Source organism: Falco peregrinus, chromosome 6 (genome assembly GCF_023634155.1).
Source record: "Falco peregrinus isolate bFalPer1 chromosome 6, bFalPer1.pri, whole genome shotgun sequence".
NCBI lineage: Eukaryota > Metazoa > Chordata > Aves > Falconiformes > Falconidae > Falco > Falco peregrinus.
The window spans coordinates 17467503-17488643 of NC_073726.1; the positions used below are offsets into that span (position 1 = coordinate 17467503).

The following is a 21141-nucleotide window of genomic DNA, read 5'->3' on the forward strand; positions in this document are numbered from 1 at the left end:
TTCTAGAGTGCACATCGTGTCAGAAAGTGGGTACTCCAATTCCTCTCTGGAGAGAGTTGCCTACTACTGTCACCAGTTGCCTTTTCTGAGTTGCAGTGGTGGTTATACAGGGAGCAGGCTGGACTGCCTTACTCAGCTCCAGTGTCTGTCCTGATGTGATGGGTCTTTACTCTTCAGTCTGCAGAGCAGCTCTGCAAGAGCACCCCAGGCTCCGAGGAGAAGTCTCTTCCTCCTGCAGGTCCTTGCAGTTGCAAGCTTCCATGTCCCTACAGGTCTGTGTGGGTTCTGGTTGGTTTTGCTTTGTTCTTAAGGTGGACTCTGTTGACCAAATACTCTCTTTACCATATTCCATCTGTCTAACCTGATTCGGGATTTGTTCCCACTTGGCCAATGTTTTATCATTCAGAAAACGTCGCAGTTGGTGATTTCAGATCTGTTTCCACGATACTGATGAAAATGCTAACTAACAGCAGTACTCACAAAAGTGCCATTTAACGGTGATTTATAAGGGACAGCTGGCCGAAGTGACTCTTGTGCTTAATGCCATAAATGTATGGTTTGATATTGTTTGGGACTATTTTTGAATATAGAGATATTACATTTTTAAGTTAAGTACCTCAGAAAAGGCTAAAAATGGTATTCTCAAACTAAGTGAATTGGAGTTGATAAAAAAATTCAGAATATTCTGGATACAAATATATTATTTCAGTGAAAGCAGATTCTATCATTTTCCTGCTCTGCTAATTAACAATGGAGAAGAGTAGTTATTATGTGAAATTCAAGCCGTTCAACAATTCACTTGATTAAAACATGCAGAATAATACATGTTAGTCAAATACTGTTTTCCTCTGAGATCCCATTAAAAATTTGATCAAAGTTTAATTACAGCATAGGCCAGTTACGTTTAGATGACACTGAAAACATCAAGGCCTTTCAAATAATGGAAATGAAACAAAGGGAGTCGACAATTGTCATGAACCAAACTGGAAGTCTGCAGATTTCCTTTTCAACCAAATGGCTGCACAATACAGAGAATAGTGCTCTTTTGGTGATGGCACATCACAATGAAAAGATATTTTTCATTCTTTGAGGGTCACTTTAGTTCCAGAAGTCACTCGAGGGCTTGATAGGTATGTACAGGAGCTCTGGGATTTTGTGAGCATACCGTTCTGAGGAGATAGCTGACACAGAAACCAATATACGCTGGTTTCATGAACCCTGGTGGTTTGCTTTGGGATTAGCTGTTTGATATTTTCTTGAGTCCATTTCTTTTTAAGAAGGAAGGTGAAGATAGCTCTGTTTGACAGTTCTCTAGTGAAGATTGTAATTTGGGAGCTACTTGAGGAAACAGGTTGAAGAAATGGGTTGTAGTGCAAATCCAAACAGGGAAATCTGAAGTCTACAAAAAGCATGGAAGCTGGTAGAGTAGGAAGAACGGGATAGCGGAGAGGTTAAGGGGAAAGAGGTTTGCTGAAACAATGAAAGTGAGGGAGGCGTAGGCATGAGAACAGAGGAACTAACAGAGATGAAGCTGTTCAAATCAAAGTGTATCTGCTTCTTCCTTGTGAAAATTAATCCAAGAACTCAGATGTTGGGTTCAAGAGAATTAGGACTAACGGTTTGTACAAAATGCATGGAAGTTTGTAAATCAGCCTTCAATGCAGGGTCAACATTCCTGGGATGTGCTGTGATATGTAGCATAACTGCATTTTTAAATTTAATGTAGCACAGTCCATTGGTGGTCCTTCAGGAAGCAGTGAAGAACAGGATGTTCTTTCTTTGAGCAGTTATAGGGAAGAACCGCATGACCACATCATAGCTCTGTAAAGCTCCATGGGGAAAACACAAGCCTCAAAGCAGAAGTACTGCTATGCCTGCTTAGATCATCCCACCAAAGACAGACTTTCCTTCAGGAAATCTCATCTGGACAGAAGTCTCAGAGACTCTAAAATAAGTTTTCTATGATATGCTGGATTTTAAGACATACTACATGCACAAAAAATGTGTACTGATGTAACAACAGGAGTTCCTAGGAAGGAAGCTGTGATCAAATGTATATTCTCTAGCAGAGATCCATTTCTAACAGGATAAAGAGATCCTATACTCTCCTAGCTTACTCATTTTCCCTGTAAGAAGACCTATAATGATATGAAGCACTTACATCTCTACACGTATAGTTGTAGATATAGTTATTTAACTATTACTTTCTTGTCCAGATGCTCTGAGGCGTTTCAGACTCAGCTTTAAATATAGCCATGCATTCATTTTTATGAGTAATACATCACATTAAAATTATCCGCTTCAGCAGCAAAGACTTGTTTGTTTCAAAGGTTCTTGAAGACTGTTTTCAACTTTGCTGCACTAGTATAGCATCTTTTCTTACCTTCATGATTTTAAAGCACCCCAGAGAGATCACCAAAACCAACCTGCCTCACCCCCCACTACTCAGAGATTTTAACCTCTCTTCACTTCAGCCTTTTTTTGCTCTCCTTAATGACGTTCTTTAAACAATCTTGAAGTAACTCTTATTTTTTTCCTACTTCAAAAGTAAATTAAATTTACTGAGGTAGCCATCCCTAATGGCATAATTCTCCTAAAACAATCCACCCACATTACGTGTCCCTGAAGACTGCTATTTGCACTGAGTAGAATTAGTTATACAAAGATTTAAAATCTCTGAATGCCACATCTGTAGTGAATACTGGGAACTTGTTTTGGTTCATAGAACATGATAGTCAGTGTAAAAAAAAAAGTGCCTGCTAGCAAGAAAAAGATTTTTCCTTCATTTTCTTGGAAATAGCTGTATTGTAGGGCTAGCTAAGGGCAATCACAGTCTCTTTTTGTTGCATATATTGATTTTTTTGCTCTGTAATCCTTATTATCAAGCAATGCCTGAAACTTTTGTGCAACTGAATGGGACATAAGTTATAGGTAGCCTTCTGCAGAACCCATCACAGGCACCTGTCTCTCCATGTTGTTTATAAATGGAGTGTAACCATTTACTGTGTGAGGAATGGCTCATTAAGCATCTAAATTATAGGTTTAAGTGGTCTGGACTATACCCGTGGAAGTTATCAGAGGCTAACCACTGAAGTGTTTACTCAGTTTTTATAGAAGTTTTAAAACTTTATGTGTTCTTATCAATAACAGACTTAAGCAGCTGAAAGCTAATTTGGAGGTGACCACATGGGTCTAATTATTCAGGGAAGTGATTTCAGCATAGCCAAACTTAATGATAAGATAGTTCAAGTGGTATAAGTTGCTGATATGCATTGGACAGATCTGGGCTTAGGTCACACTGTGAGGGTCTGTGTATTTGCATGCGATAAAATGCTTAATATCCTTGATTTTCTATTTTAAAAATATCTCTTAAATACATAATCTAAGAAGGAACAAGGAAAAAAGAAACATTCAAAAGCTGGAAGAGAATATTGCACGTTTTGCATGGTTTTAGTCTTTCCATTATTATTATTTCCCTATGGCTTTCAAAGTAAGGCTATCTATTTTAAGCTTAGATGTAATTTCCAAAGAGCTGTATGTACTCTGTACTACACTGCATAGAGTTGTGTAAGTAATAACAACCTGCATGTATCTCCAGAAAAAAATATTCCCGTATACACCTATATGCAGAGTATCGGCAACCCTTGAGCTTTGACATATTGCAGGGACAACCTGCACTGCTGGATATTTCATAATTTTAAAATGAAAAATAGATGGAAAAAGAATTGTGGAAATTATTTCAAATTGAAATGTGGCAATTCGAGATAAACTGCAAAATAAAGACTAGGCAGTGTTCTTGAGCACGGAGTGTATAAAATTAATTACAGCCACAATTAGTGATCACAAATGCTCTTATCATGAATATTTTTTTTGTAGAAGTGGGACACGGGCATTCCCCACTGCATCATGTCTTTGCTTGCTTGCAGACATGCAGTAGCTTCCTCAGGAGGCCACAGTGACGCTGTCTTCAGTCTCACTCCAGAATGGCTCTGTCACCTTTTGGATTCACTCGTGTGAAAGTAGGCATCAGCTACCCAAGAAGCATATTTTAACCAATAGTCCCCTTCGTCAGTGATGATTTGGCCATGGCACTCCATAATAACTCCTGTCAGCCAGCTTTAAGCTCCCATGTTTTTCCAGATCAAACTATCTGGCATATTTGGTTCTATTTGTAGATCTACTCAGTTTTGGTAAGCATGTTATTTACCGGAAATATCCTTTTATATACTAGTTCCTCTATCAATGGGGAACAAGATCCAGAAGCACTAAGTCCATTCATAGATTAATAGATGCCTTCCCAGAAAATCATCAGTATCAGAATAGAGAACACAGACATGTGGAGAAGGGTTGATATTTGTGAGAGCTGATGTTACAGCGTGAGACAGCAAAGTCACAACTGCAAAGTAGCTGAAAGTCCTAGCAGGAAACCATCTCAATTAGCATACGTGGCTGGGCTGAGATTAATGTAAATCAGGAAATCTGCTCATTTTCTGAATTGCTAATCTGTTTTGAACAAGCAGAAATGTAGGTAAGACCTAGAGATGGAAAGTCAAATTTCTCCTTTTCTGACATACACACTTTCCTATTGATTTCATCATATTGCAAAGCAATAATGAAGGGGGGAACTTTGCTGTAGGGCTGCAGCTCTTTGAGATATTTTTCTTGTTAAGTGCACATTAGCAGGTCAAAAGGGAGAGCCATGTTTTAATCTCCGTATTTTTAGCCTTCTCTTCACATGTTAATGGGACTACTGCTCTGTAGTTCAAGTCTCTTGGGCGTTACTTTGACTTATTGTATTTTTTAAAACTTTTTAAAAAAACTGCAGTAGAATCTTGGAACATACATCCCACTACAGTTGCAATGGGGGTTATTTACTCAGAGACAGGTTTTCAGCTAAGTGTTCATTCGTGGAACTGAATCAAGCAAGTTTTAAGATTAAATTCAAGCATCTAATTGAAAGACCCACAGTAGGAGCACTGGAGGTGCTCTGCTCCCACTCACCCCCAGCATGTCACGGCCTGGAGCCCAAATATTTTTTTCTCACTTCCGTCCCAGATCTTGAAATGCAACTCAGACCACTTCCAGGTGATAGTTTGCTTGGTTTTCTCCTCATATTGCGATAGTTCTAGATGAAGCTTTCTTCCTTCCAGCAATGCCGTGGTTCATAGAGGTCACGTAGTGAAGGTCCCCTGCACCCTATTTCTGTAACATACTTGATTTTCACACACTTTGTGGTATTAGCTGCTGTCACATGAACATTGACTAGGCTTCAGATGTGTGTATTGTTTATGTTTTAATTTTTTTCCCCCTATAAGTGGATAGGACACCAACCATAGAGGGGGCTGCATCTCACCCATGTCTGTGGAGCTGTGTGTGCTGGGCAGGGGGATACAGCTCAGCCCTGTCATTGGGCTGACCCAACAGCAACTGCATTACAGCACTCCCAGGGCAGCATTTTAAGATCCCATACTGAACATGAAAAGATGGCAGATGATCAGCCTTTCGTCATAAAGTGCTCTTTTGAGCATAAACACTTCAATAACAGCAGTCTTTTCCCCCAAAATTACTGTTTACATTGACTGATATTTTACAAGAGGGTTACTGGTTGGTTTGTTTTTTTTCTTTGGGGTAGTTCGCTTTTATTTGCCTTTCTTGTATCTGATCTGGAAGTGCTCTTGCATATTTGGAATTGGTAATGTTTTGTCTAGAACAAGTAAGTTTCAGGCGATGGAATGAAACGCAGAATTACTTTCTCCTCTGATTTCTTGCAACTCTCAACTAAGAATATGTGTTGTCAGATAGAAATAAAAGGGCAGTGTTATGATTTTCTGGCTGTCCTATGTGTCTTAATATATACCATATGGCTGGGGGAAATTGCACCAGATTTTTTCTCATTACTTTTTTTTTTTCTCACTAGAGTTAAAAGTAGTAATATGGAAAGGAATGAGTAAAATAATTTGCTCTCCCTCTGGACTTGTTGGCTGTGATTATTCTGTCTTATTTTAAGTGTAAAGTTTTGTATTTAGGTTTTGTTTCCTGAAAGTTTTGCAGCTGTTCATTTTTGTCAGCTTGTAACGTTTTCTGAGGAGCTTTTTTTTTTCCACGGGTACCATTCTACTTTCAGGGGGCAGAAATTCAGACTGCTGGGCATGCTGCTGTGCTCTTTAGTAACTTCTTAGTGAAATACTCTTAACAGTATAGTCCATTGCTGATTAGTGTGGGAGATGCAGCATGAAGTTGCAAAGAGTGGGATCATTGCAGTATTTAAGGTAGAACAAAAGCCAAGTAAACTGTTGCCCATTTCATAAGGGAAAGGGAACAACTGCCAGACTCTGCAGTGATCAAGTTCCAGTTTTCTGTTTTGTCCTGTAATAATCACAAAAAAAGAGGCATAAAGAATTAAAGCAACTGTTTTGAGTGTTTGTAGAAAAGGTATTTTTTTCTTTTGCCAAACATACTATGGAAGTCTGCAAATCATAGTTGATACTTCTACTTTGGTGATGAAAGTGTGAGAAGCATGTAACAGGGAAATACTTTGATTTTCAAACTGCAGCTTTACAGAGTACCTGAATACCAATGCTTCTGCCTCTGTTGCCCCTGCGCACCTCCCTGGTGACAGCAAGGTGACGCTGCATGGCCAGGGTATCACCCTGGTGGGGTCAGTTGGGCGTTGGTGGCTGGCGCTGCTTTCAGCCTGCTGGCACCTCCAAGCTCCCCCCCTCTTGCAGTCGGTACACAGCACCTGTCTGAGCACACACTCACCCACCCGGGGATGATTTAGCTCAGGCTTAAAGCCTTGTCACCACTGCCAGCCAGAGCATCCTCAGTTTGGGTCTTCTGTGCTATAAAAGCTGTAAATGTGATAGCTTTATGGTTACAGAGGAGGTAAATCCAGCAGGTTTTCTCTTGATATGTCAGAACATCTGTGGAGCATACAGGTGGTGTACAGGGCTGTGCTTCCTTCCACCACTTGTGTTCTGGAAAGAGATACTGGTGGGTTTCAGCCAGCGGTGTTGAATCTCAGCATAGTTTCAAAAAACGAACAACTGGAGATTGACAATTTTAATTGAAATGTCTCCATTCAACCCACAAAACCATTTTTCCTTCCCTGTTTCTCCTTTACCTCTCCCACTAACTTGTTTGGTGGTTTCTCAGCTCCTTTCAATCCCTTTTTAGAGGCTGAGAATGACCATGGTGCCCATTAAGCAGCTTTACTTACAGTTCTAGTTTTTATATTTATGAATCCTGAGGAATTTGTAACTCTTTCCTCAACTCCCAAAGAGGCAAACCAGTGCTTCTGTGTCGCTAGTGTCAACTGCTGAAAAAAATGCAAATGTCTTCACTCCTGAACACAGTGTTAACAGACGCTGTAACTAGTGTTCATGAATTGCACGTTGTAGTGCTTGGCCATGTTTAAATGTATGAAGATAAAACCATATTCTGTGATTGCCACAGCCAGCTTTTCCCTCGCAGATGTGTAGCTCCTGCACACAACCTTTCCTGAGCAGATAGGAAAGGCTTTTACAGGGTACCCCTGCCCCAAAAATCTCCCAGAGGCTCTGGGACTGGACGTACCCAGGTCACTTCAGTGTTCCAGCAAGGGACTGTGGGGCTGTAGAAGGCCTTACACAGCTCACCTGAATGTGGGCATTGCCGAGATGTGGGGAGGGGGTCAGGAGACCTGGAACATCTCCAGGAGTGCTCCTCTGGATAGAAACTACCTCCTGTCTCCAGTTTCGTGGAGTTGTTGCAGCCGGTGCTGACGAGGGACACACTGTGGCTTCTGTATGCAATACATGGTTTCAAGTTGACTTTCAGATTGTCTGAGATACGGAATTGGGGAATAGGACAGAATAACTTGCATAACAACATCACTCCAAAACAGGAAGAGATGCCTGTAAATGACAAATACTCCGACTGTAAAAAGATTTCCGTGGAAGTCCCTCTGGTTTCATTATATAGTTATCCTTATTGATTGGTTTGACTGATGTAATTTGCTTTGGAGGAAACTATTAATTTTTAAAACATCAGAGTTCACCAATGATGTTGATAACAGAGATGTAATTAGGGAGGGTGCAAGTGCAAAGAAGATACCAGACGCTGAGTGTGTCCTTCAGGGACTGAGGCAGTGATGGCAGTGCTGGCAAATGCAAAATATGTCTGTGGGCGAAGGATCAAAATAGAGGAAACGCGTTACAAGCCAGACTGCTGCCAGAAACCATTAAGTTCATTTCAAACAAATTAGAGAGACTTATCCATTTTGTAGGTAAAGCCTTGAAGCCATTATCCCATAGTCATACCAGACTATAGAGGAGCAAACAGGATATTGGGATGTGTCACCAGACCAGTATAGCCAGAGAAGGGGTGTGGTGAGCTGCAAACGGCTCAGCCCAGTACAGCTAAAGTCTGGGGTGAAGATTAGTTAATTAAGTTTTTTTTTTTGGAAGCTAATGCTTAATAAAGGATGCTTTATAGATCCAGCCAGGATGTATGTGTTACAGATGAGGGCTGGAACTTTTTACTGGGCCGTGTGGTTGTTTTCTAGTTGTGGCACAGCAATGTTTCATTTGATGTTACTTGCACTGGTAAGCAGGGAGGTTTGGTTGGTTCATGGCTCTAAGTGAGCAGGTCAGTATGGCTTTGTCAGTTAAGACTTCTGGTTTGTAGTTTCACCTCTACCAAAGCAAATTCAGGGCAATTCCAGGGGCTCTGGTGCTGCCTTGGTGAATTGTCACTGCTATAAGGAAAAAGATGTAGTTACTGCTGGCCCTGAGAATGAGTCTGGTGGGAGCAGATGCCTGGTGCGTTAACAAGGTGGTCCTTTGTCACATTTGTCACTGGTACAAAACCTATCGAGCAGTATGTCTGTTTGGCTCCTGGGACACATATAGGTTTGTGAAGTGGAAAGATTCAGAACAACCTGATACTTTAGGGAAGTTGTACAAGAGTTGCTCCTATGGATGGGATACTCATCAGCCAAATATGGTCACAATGAAAAAACCAGACACAAAAGGTAAGTGAATGCAAACCAGGGACAGCTGCTTTTCTGCAAGAAAGTAAACTGGAATACGTTGCTAAAATAGACCTATGTAAAGCTGATACCTTCATTCCATATCAGCCTCACAGGTTTCTGTAAAGAAAAATATAGAAGTTGCTACTACAAAACATGCTGGGGATGTTAGGAAAACATTTAAAATAGATTTTGGCTCAAGCCTTTGAAAAGAGTTGTTTTTTCTTCTATATTTCAGCAACACAGTAGCTTATTAGCATTTTCTATTTATATTACTGCCGGTCCCTGTTTACTGTTACTAAATCTACTTGCCTTGGAGCACTTAGTACTGTGTTGCTCTCTATGGAGCACTTAGACTTTAGCTGTAAATTGTCCTCTCTTCTTCCTGACAACAGCTACCCTAAAACCACCAACACGCTGCAGAGCAGGGTCTCACCACCCCCGCCCCCTGACTCACGCTGCCATATTGCAAATTACACAAGGGGCTCATTCAGTGTCTTGGGGAATTATGCAAATTAAAGGAGATATTCTCCTCCCTGTGCACCACAATTTCCATATGTGTAACTCCTGTTAGGTTTAATGAGACTAGCACTCATAAATCCCTGAGATGAAATTATACCCCTAAGTGGGTTCTAACAAAAGGCTGCTCAAAAGTTTTGATTAACAATCCCTTAAAAGTAGAACATTAAAAGAGAGATTAAGCAAAAAAAAAATATTCTCTCTTTCAGAGAAAGTTTTCATAAATCTGTTCATTCTTGCAGACCTGCGTTTCTAGTGAAGTGCTTGCTTCAGTATTCAAAAAACGTGAACATAAAACACTGCTCTTGTTAGCACCTAAATGCCCTTACTGAATCTGCTTCGTACCTAGATCACAAATTGTGAATGTAATTCAAATGTGAACTTCCAATAAATTGTTGTTTTCAGAACTATATAAAAAAACACGTAAATTTTGTATATGTATCAAAAGGTTATAAACCCCATACTTGTCCCAAGTCTGAGTCACTTCAGCACAGCAGTACCCCCCCAGGAATCAGATTGCTATATTCAGGCTCAAGTTGGCTCCTGACCATAAAAGGAGTTATGGATTTTAGTGACAGACTTTAAGTTGTTATAAACTTACCCATTTTTTTCTACTGTTCTTAGCCTGTGGAGGATATTTTGCCCAACATTGCACATGCTGAAAGGATTTGTTATTTAATAATGAAGTGGTGATAATCATAGTGAAACAAACACATGACTTCAAGAAAGATAAAGGTAATATATTGCTGGGTGGAAGAATGTATCTGATGGTTGCTGGTCTTTTGTTTCTTCATACTGTTTAATCATTTATCAAACCATCCTGACCCTTAATTGATCACAAGGGCCAGCAAGTGCTTTAGCAGTCTGTTACATTCTATCAAACGAGATGTGTTTTTCCTGTGAAGCAGAATGAAATCATCCCCCAAAAATCAATCAACAAGAGCATATTTTAGCTAGGTGGGTGCAGTCCACTTAAGGCCAGATTCTGCAGCTTTGTTTACTTTGAAAGGAAGTTGCATGTCTAATTCAGTTGCCTTTAGCTGGCTGCTTGCTTGAGTAGAAACTGTATGAGCGCATAATTGTACTGTTCTGTTCACGTTTTAGAAATTATAGTTACCAGCTCCAGATATTTATTTACTCCAGCAGTCCTTTTTAACAGAGACTACTGATATTTTTCTTAAACATATATTTGTTTAGATTTTTTATTAAAAAAAAAAACCAACCAACAACAACAACAACAAAAAAAACCACAAACAGAAAGAAACTTGTTTTCTTCCTACCACAAGTTCTCCACAGGATTTTAGGACTTACATTTCAGAGTACCTGTAAGGGGTTCATAATAGCTTAAGGATGGTGCTCAAGTATTCTTCCAGTAACTAAAAATAAACCATTATTTCACTATATCATTCAGGGAAATCACGTATTTCATTTTCACATGTATTTACAGGTAAGGATCAAAACAGGCCTTTAAACATCCAAAGTGACCTAGGACAAAGGGAGGTGCTAGCTCTGAAAATGTGGCCTGAGAGCTGCAGCTTCAGCAGCTGTAAAATGCACTTGGTGTCTATATACGTTCAGTGAATAGATTTTAGCCTGAAGATTTCCTTAGGGCCTGCACTTGGATTTCTGTGAATTTGCATCTTGCCAGCTATGTGCCCAACTGTGCCTCAGCCTCTGTGGCTCCTCAAACAATGTAGAGAGGCGTGTGGCTTTCCCTTAACTTGCAGAAGAACCCTGGTTCTGTGGTGGTCCTGGAGACCTGTCCCACAGGGACTTTACTAAAAAGCCAGGCTCCTTGTCAGTAGCCACTAAGCTATGTCACTTATCCCAACACTCTTGCATCTGAGTAGTGTGGTCTTATATGCAACAGGAGAATGAGGGGACCTCTGGATACAATTGATCTTCAACTTCATAGAAAGGATGTGCTTCTGGGAAGAAGAGACTATGGGCATAAGCTTTCTGCCAAAGGGGTTGCTTTAAATGATAGATTATTATAAAAAATATGGCTACAAGCATCTCTCCGTTGCGAAAAAAATGAATTGTCCTGCATCCCTTCTCAGAACAAGTCCCTGGTGCTGCATGGGAGAAGCAAGCTGCAGACTATAGTCTGGCCACTTTAGCGTGGGGTTCAGCATGGGAGGTGTATTCTGGCACATTCCCATTTGCATCACTCCCTGCTTCGTAGCACCAGGCAGAACCATGCTTATCTTGTGGGTTTATGGATTGCCCTTTGAGATGCTAGAGCCTGGGTGGAGAATGTAGGTCCCCAGCTCTATTTTCTAAGGGAAAAGACTGTTCCTAGGACTAGGTAATTCATTTTTACATAACAAAAAATCTAATTTGAAGGTGTTTATTTCTGACTGAAATTTATTATTTACTATCAGGAATTATTACTTTCCCAAAGATCCCAGAGGGATTTGGTTACTTACAGCTTTATTTTCTTGGTATTTCATCAATATTTTATGTTTGGCATTTTGCTGTCACTCATGCATAACTTTGAAAATGGAAGTATGTAGCAGAGAATCAGTTTAGAGGCAGCAAAAAACAAAACAAAACAACACAAGCAGTCATTTGTTTTACACCTGTATTTAACATTTAACATTAACTCTCTCCTTTAATATCATACTCAATTAATATAATAAGTAGGAAACAGTAGACTACTTACCATCTGGTTGAGTGCTGGAAAGTCTGTTGAGACTTAGCCTTGATGAAGGATTTACCAAGGACCTTGATGTGCAGATGAACTCCTTGCATAAAGTTTTGGTTTAGGAAACTGTTTTCTAATGAGGATGCAGAAGAAGGATACATCGTGTTGTAATAAGGAACATTACATAGTTGCCACATGTAAGTCAGGACTATTACAAATCCACATTTCTTAGACCTAGAAAGCAGACAATGATGAAAATCTAGTGCATGTATCTGAACCGCTAGATGCTTCCCAAGCTCTGCCAGTAGAAAAAACCCCATCTTTTGGCTTCTGGGGGGCCCAGCTGGGAGAAGAGTTCCTATCCTCTAGCTCTCCCTTTTGGAGAAGCTACACAAGATGAAAGTAATAAGAAGTTCAGGAACTGCATTTGTGCTTGGCTATTTATGGACCACCTAAAACAGCATCTTCACCTCTTGCTCACCTTCCTCTGGCCTTATAAAAGGGGCAAAACATTCCCCTGCTTTAGTTGCTACACTTCTACTAGTCATTCTGATTCTAAATAAAGTAATTTTCCGTATATAAAGTTTGAAACTATGCATTTGTCATCTGACTTCACCTAAGATTTTTCCATTCAATAATTTTTCTCTATCCCTGGATGTCTTTTATTTAATCTATCTCTTGAAATCTACTTCTTTACATAGAAGTTGATTCACTGACTATAGATAGCGCATTGAATAGGGCTAACCACGTTTTTAAAAGTTTACACAATAAAAACAGCTGCTGAGTTAAATCTTAGAGGAACTGAACACATCTAGTTCTTCTAGCAGTGCTGTTGCCAGTTACAAAGCATGTCTGGGATTTGTAGTATTATGCTGAGACTTCTAAAGCCTCAGAAATTTTAGAGGCTGGAGAATCTAGAAGGTTCAGTTGTCTGAAACGTGTCAGTATGATGAGTGCACGCTGTAAAAACAAAGGGAGCAGAGAGCAGGAGTTCAAAGTGATGCTAACAGCATCTTTGCATGTAGGTTGTTTTAGAGCTGTGGATGTGTAGCTGTTGCAAACCTTTGAACGTTTCAGCGTCCAGTAAGTCACATGGAAACACTTGGTTATTTGTAAAAGTATTTATAGAGTTGTAAACAGGTGGATCTTAAAATTTTACCTTAAGATTTTTACTTTTTTAAACACTAGACTTGAATGTATATAGTTGTATTGGTCAACAGGACATGAGGGGGGATGCCTGTAGAACAATGTTGACCTGAGCCAAATGCCTTAAACAAGTGTCTTTGAAGCCATCTGAGGTACATATGGGATACAGTTTTGTTTCAAGAGCTGATAAATAATCAGGCTTGTCCTATATTAATTTCCTTTTTTTGTAGCAGCAGAATGCTGTTTCACATTTGTCCTCCGATTTGTTATGGGGCAAATGTTGAGTTTGGGAAGCAGCTTGTCAAATTGGAGAGGGGATGGAGGAGAAGGGAGGAGCTGTCTTCCATAGCAGGGGATTGCAAAAGGACTGGAAGCAAGGAGGAGAAATATTATTCTTTATCCTTAACTTAGTAAGTTCTTAGTATCCATTGCATTACTCCATTCCTGGCATTTTGGTGATTTTTATGTTCACCTTTTCAGTAGGAAACTTTGGGGTTTAAACATGAAAAAGGTTTTTTTGATACCACTCTGTGGCTCACGGAAGTTTCACTATTTAGTTACTGTGAAATATTGTGAAGCCGCTGAACTCCAAAATGGAGTCGATGTACCCAGTAAAGGTTCAGCAGATGAGGTGTAATTTTTATTGTAAAAACTATCACAATAAATTATTAATAAAATATAAAGGTAAAATGGTGACACAATGATAAAATTTGAATATTCCCTGTGCAATTCATTGACTATTTTCCACAAAAACATGAATGAGTTGTTGTTTTTCATTGGTTAGAATTTATTCTAGTCACTGTAAAGTTGTTCTTTTTTTAAACTGTAAATCAAAGGAAAAAGAAATTCTCCACAGATGTTGTATGTGTTTGATGTATTAGACACATTTTTGCAGTCTACTGTCTGAAACCTAGGGAATTCATTAACTCACAAGTCGCTGCCAAGGAGGGAAGCGGTCACATTCCCCAAGCTGGCCAAGCTGGCGTGCCTGTCCCCTGGCTGGGGAGTGGGGTAAGGGCAGGCTTTGTCCTCCCTTGTATTTGGCTGGCTCTGGAGAAAGGGGGATTCCTTCAAATTGAAGGGCTGTTCCTCTTTCTCCCCTGACAGCATCTGGTTTTCAATTAACCTGATAAAGTCTGTAGTTGTGTTTCCCATTGTGCAGCCAGAAATGATGATAGATGAGATCTGGTGCACTGTGTCAGTCCCAGAGTGCCATCACTGAAGTCACTGGCTTTAGCACAAACTTCAAAGAGAGAGGGACTAGACTCAGGACTTTGGGAAGGAAACAGAGTTACCACCTTTCACCCTCAGCAAAGCAAAGCAGTTGCCTAGATAGCACTTGCTCTGTGAGGGACCTCTCTGGGCATATTTTTTGACATGCCTGTCTCAGCAGGGCACCACTGGATAGACTTCATTAGTGAGGCTGAAGACAGGACAGTGGGTCCCACCGGTCAAGTGGGTTTCTTTGAGGATGTTAATGCCACCCCTCCCAGTTAGCCAAGGCAGGCAAACAAAGATTTAAAACAGTGAGGCAAGAGATGGCCAAACCTCATCTCTATCTAGTGTCCTGCAATAAGCAACAGTTAGTGAAATAACATCTCCCTGTGTTTCCCTTCTACTGCTCTACAGAAAATAGGTTCATCCAGGGGAGCCTGAGCCTTCCCTGTGGCCATCGTGCCCCAACGGGCTTTAGCATTGCTTGAGGATTTGAGCTGAAAGGTGTAGCTGTGTGAATGATGGAAAACTTCATGTGTATTGCTTCAGTGGGGAACTAACAGAGAGACCCTGAGTGAGAAGACTCTGGTCCTTTGTGAAAGATACAGGCATCACTGCCATCACCCACTGTCTCCTGTCATTCCTGGGACACACTACTTAAACTCACTATGGCTTCATTTCTCCCCCCTCCCCAAGAAATTGAAGCTGGTTTAGAATTTGATAGCCCTTAGGATAAATGACATATGTAAAGCTGAGCTATAGTCTACAGTCCTCACGAGTACCTGAATGGGATTTCAGATGTTATTTTTGATTTATAAAATGCTAAACGGTTTGCTTGTGAGACAGTCGTCCTCCGTGCAACATGCTGCTGGCTGGGCAGTCCCTGCCGAGGCACCAGGTGGAGCAGACTGTTTGCATTAGGAAGGATTCGTCCCCCTCCTTCGTGGCAATTTCTCGCTCTGGAATTCCTTCCACCTCCGGATCTGTGAAGGGTGAAGAGAGATTGCTGGGTTCACATGACAGAAGAATTGTCATCAAGAACAGTTGTAGAGGATTCTCGGGAGCAGAGATGGGTTTTATTTCTCTGTTGTTTGAATTGCAGCAAGTAAATATAAGAAATACCAGCCACCATAAACTTTCTGAGATACAGTCACCCAACAGCTAACAGTGACCTGGTTGAACACAGAGGTACCTGCTATCATTTGCTTTTTCCTTTTGATCCTACTAGCCATCTTTCAGCCCATGTCACTATTTTCTGGACTGAAGGTTCAGTATTTAAAGTGACTTGGAACAAGGCATTTCCTTCTGATAAGTGCATTCAAAAGAATAGTTTCAACATTTACTGTTTAATGTACTAGGATTAAAGGCATAGTACTCCACTCAAGTAAGACTGACATACTTTAAGCCAAAGGGTGTTAAACAAACAACCCAGTTTGCACTAACTTGTAGGAAACTACAGAAGGGCTCTGAGGGGGAGAAGGTTGCTGTCTGATACTGTTTTGTTATTAAAAAATACAGTTCTTTTGTCTAACGATGAACTGCAGCGAATTCCAGAGGGAGTGATTAATAGATGACATTTACATTCATCCATGTATTAGAGGCTGATAAAAAATTTTTCAAAGGAATGTGTACTGGTAAACCTGCTGAAGGTTGCTGCTTTTATTTCAGATCAGAAGAGTTCGTGAATCCAAAGTTCATCTGCTTTTTTCCAAATAGATGTGCCTGTCTACTAAAAGATAACACCTTTCTCTTAACAGCTTCATTTTGATTATTAAAAGATAGCATTTTTTTCCTTCAGGTTTATATTTTCTTTTAGATCTGTAATGGGTGTAAATCAGGTAATAGAATAATACTGATTTACGGTAACTGTGATCCATATTTTCCTTTAAAAATGCAAATAATTCCTCTGGTATTGGTCTCATGAAGAATAACAGTAGTAAATACATGGAGCCTTGTAGTAAATACAGTTAGCCTTGGCTCAAGCAAAGGCCAGCTCCAATGTTTTCATTGGCACGAATTCTAATTACTCAGTGGCATAGTCTTGTTTTTTTCCCTGTGTTGTCATGATGAAACACATGGCAGATGTATTTCTCAGTTTGTTAGCACCTTGCAATGAGCCATTAACATGTGTTACTGTTTATCTCCCCTGTGTCTTTCTTGTAGGAATAATGTCTGACCACCAGTTTGGAAACCAGTTTATGTGCAGCGTGGTTGCATCACACGTGAGCCATCTCCCGACTACAAACCTCAGTTTTGTTTGGATTGCTCCACCTGCGGGGACAGGCTGCGTCAACTTCATGTAGGTATATGAATCACAATGCCTATGAGAAGATAATTACTTGGGAGATAATGAAGAGATCTAACCTGCTTGTACTAGAACCTTAAGTCTGGATCAAGGAGTCGGTCCTGAAAACTGTAGACTTTAGTGAAAAGTAAGAATATTGAGTTCTTCCTGGCTGAAGGGTTTCTGTGCATATTTAGACTTTATATTTCAAAGCTTCTAGGAAGGACATAGTTTTTGTCATGTAGCATGCTGGCAGTGAAATGATGTACAAGTGCATCAAGCCTAGCATTTCAATAGAAATTGATTCCTCTCAGTTATTAATCATATCATCGATCCTTTAAGTATACAGTACATTTGCATTGACCTAATTTTTTGCAGACCTAAATCTCTTGCATTTAATGAGAGCTAGAACTCCACACAGGTGCATTATTCAGATTGTAAGCTTCAACATAAAATACAAGTATTTGAAAGTATTCATACTTAGGTATTTACTGTTCCTAATAACAAAGACTTTTAACTTCTGCTTAGTCCAGCTAGTTTACAACCTGGAGAAAACCAAGAGGTTATTTTTACACGCTTTTTGGTAATTAGTTTTAAAGACCTAAGGTGTCATTTGATGATTTAGTACTATATAAAGTTCCAACAAAACACACAGACATGAATTATTAGAATATCTTTTGCTGTATTTTACATTAAAGTAATTTCTAACTGTTTGTCCCAGAATTTTGGTGGATCAGATTTAAGAGAAATCTTATTTAAGAAAATACAACTGAAGTGGATTTGGGAGTAGGAAATATTTCAAGTTTGACTCGTTCATAGAAAAAACTCAGATTGCTTCCTAATTAGATAAGTGAACAGTTGCAACATTTCAGTGTTCCTGTGGCTGTCCTGTTTGTCAAAACAAATCTTCTGACTATTATTCCCTTTCTGCCTATACCAGGAAGCTGCAGGTAAGTGCCCCACATAAGCTGTTTAACATGTTATGAAAAGTAGAAAGTGAGTGAGTGACTTCTCTGAGAACATAAGTTGCTGATGGTGAACATGGTACCTGTTGACTGATTGATCTGTATCTTTGATAGTTCCCTTTTCCCACATAATGCTTTTTTTTTTTTTTTTGCCTATGCTGTTACAGTACATTATTTATGAGCTGCAATGACAATGTCAAGAGAATTTTATTTCTAGTTTTCTTTTTCTTCTGAACTTCTAAACGTAAATTGGGAAAAATATTAGTTTTGATGAGTGGTAACTCACTTCTGAGAATATATTTGTTTCTTAGTAATTTCTACAGTGTACCAGAGAAGCTGTAGCTGTTTACAGTAGTTAAGATTCCCATTCACTATTTGACAAAAGTAAAATTTGATGAAATATGGGAGGAAATACTGTCACTGTTTTACTTAAATTCTGTATTATAAAAGTTAGCCTCCTTGAGGAAATCTGTCAACTATGTTTTTTCTGTGGAAAATCTGTGAATTTTATACTTCCTTTAATTCTTCTCTAAAACTAGTTTCCTTTGTTGATCAAGTTGTAGCAGCTAAATTTTGTTCTTTGAGCTGCCTGAGAAAAGTGAGGTATGAGATGTGCATCTTCTCTGCATATTCTTGCTTACTCCCTTTCTTTCTCAGATTTTTGTTTTTCCTGGTATTCAAGAAATAACTGTTGGTCCTAGCTTGCACAGTGACTGAGAATGTGTTTATTTCTGAGAGATGTGACCCTGCATTGCACATTTTGAGGTCAGTTTATAAACAGCTCTTTGTTTTCCTGTGACTGATTCCCCACCCTGCCCACCCCCATAGTTTTGTACTGAGTTTTTTTGTTCATGTTCAGCATTGTTGAAGAAGAGGTGACAAGTAGCTCTCTAGAAATAAAAATACTACTGTGATTGCTCATTCCCATTTAAGTGAAATTAAAGGGCTGTTCTCTAAGGCAATGGGTCCTTACCTTAGAGTCTTTAAATCAATGGAAGGTTCATCACTGGCTTCAGTGGAAACAGTTAGGTCAGCATCAAACAGTTTTGGAAATCCAACCTGTAATTCACAGTGTGTATAAGCCATAATGTACCTCTTCACCATTAGCACCTCTTCAAAAATGGTGGTGTTTGTACTATCTTAGCAAAGCCCTTAGCCATGCCGCAGTGTGCAGAGCATACATAGCAGAAATCTGAATTTATTCTCGACTATGCAATTTACAGCATGGATGTATACCTATGTGTGTCAGCAGCCTGGCGCAGACACCAAAACTGTCTTTCCTTGCTATCCATAAAACCGTCAGGGCTGAGAGGTCTGATCCTGCCCAGCAGCACAGCTGCTCCCAGCGTCCTGACCCAGGTGTCTGTCAGTCTCAGTGGCTTTACAGACTGCCTCACCCCATGGTATAAGGATGCTCCACGGGTGATACTTGTTTGACTTTGAGGATGAGCAAACCAATGCAGTTAGATCAGTTTGATGTCCTGTAGGACAAATTCAGACAAGAGTGGAAAGGCTCAGCTGCTCTGAAGTCAGTGTTTACTCCAGGATCACATTTGGCTGCAGGACTTCTGGGTAAATGTGATCATCAGTTGAAGAAAATGAATAGAGGAGGGATATGTTTTACCTCCAGTCCTCCTCATTTTTTCTTCAGCTGCCCACACTTTCTTGCTTCAGCTGTTGTTTCCCCTGCCTACTAAATCACAAGTTACAGTAAACAAAGCTATTTTTTTGGTGTGGTGTTAGTCTGCCTGCCTTACCCGCTTCTCTGACTTCAGGATTTCCAGAGATTTGGCTCTACCTTGTTCATCTCCATTTGCTCCTCTATAGTAAACAACTAACGTAAACAAGATTTTTTTAACACTTGAGACTAACTACCAGTCTAGTTCAAATTTAATATAAATTAATTTTAATTAATTTAACTTAAGTTTCATTTAATATAAATTTTAAATATTTACAGAAGGTATGTGAATTTATAGACTGACAACAGTGCAACATAGGTAAAAGCTTCCTACACTCTTTGTTGCCAATATGTCTGTGAATTCACATTAACTCATTGGTCTTTGACCTCTTTGGGGATGGATAATAAGATTATTAATTATCACTAGCTTTGCTGTGCCATTTTTGCAGCGTTGATACCTCTCCCTGGACAATTTGCACAAAGGTCACCAGGCAAATCTCTAAACAGGCCAGTGCACGGCTAGCTTTTATTAACTGCACATACTATTGACCTGGTCTGTCTTCCACTGGGAGCATGAACATGACACAGGGAAGTCATGACCCTGCAGATGCCATGGGTAAAATTCCCTTTCGCTTCATCCATGCTTCTTCTAGAGCTCAGTCCTGAAAAAGACTGAATGCCTACGAAACAGGATTTGTGTGGTGATGCTGTCAGTCTGTCTTCCCCTTTAGCTCTTATACCCGTTGATAACAAAACAAATGTGACAAAGGGGTTTGAGATATCAAGGTGCTAAGTTTCATAAAAATCAGCAACCAGGTAGAGCATTATTTATACCAGTAAATTCGGACATTCCTAGCAACAGTCCTGCCTGCTACAACATGATTGTGTATGAGCTGCCAAAATTTTCCTGGCATTAATTTGGCAGTTTCCAGCTACCAGCCCATGCGTTTCCCAGGCATGGCTAAGAAGCATGGCTTCTGACCACATTTAGTTTACTAAAACAGCCAGTGATGGACACCCAAAGTATTGCTGCTGTTGCAGGAAAGAAGGGCTAGCAAAGCTTTCATCCTTTGGGATAAGGGGAACTGGGAATGCTGTGGGGAGAGGTGTGGGGTTCAGTGCCATAGGGAGCTCCTACAAGGAAGATGGGCTTGTTCTTGGGGGTGGGAGACGCAGGGATGCAGCAAGCTGGGATTCACACCTTGTACAGCAACTAGCAAACACAGCACTCTGTTTCTTTCCTTCCCTGCTGAAAGATTCCTCATGTCTACAATTTGATGTAGCCCAGTTATTTCCATTGCACACAGTGCTGAGCCACTGCCAGATGTTGCCTGACCTGATGGAGCCACATATCTTTCTTTGGCTCGCACTTCACTCAGCAAGCCTCCTCCCCGGTTTCACCAGGGCAAGGGACGGTGCAGAACCTTACGCTCTATGGGGCAAGGTGGCAGGAGCCAACCTGCTTCTATGCAAAATCAGGTAATAGCCTTTTTTTTTCCCCCCCCCCCCACTGATCATGTGCAAATTGTTGCTTATTCTCTATTCCCCCCCCCCCCCCCAAGTACATTATTATGGCAAATAAATATTTAGAAGTACATTTTTATAAAGCACACTTCTAAGAGAAACACAGGAAGCTGCTAGTGTCCCTGTAGTCCACCTCAGTGTAACCTTTTAGTA

At 40.1% G+C, this 21141-nt stretch overlaps 1 protein-coding gene across 2 annotated transcripts in view; it reads left to right on the forward strand.

Annotated features, from left to right (window-relative positions):
• RELN (reelin) overlaps window positions 1-21141 on the forward strand; it is a 298010-nt gene that overhangs the window by 69030 nt on the left and 207839 nt on the right. For both annotated transcript variants that reach the window (XM_055807624.1, XM_055807623.1), the window contains exon 3: window positions 16701-16836. In XM_055807624.1, the coding sequence (XP_055663599.1) occupies window positions 16701-16836 (136 nt within the window). The remainder of the gene's footprint in view (window positions 1-16700; window positions 16837-21141) is intronic.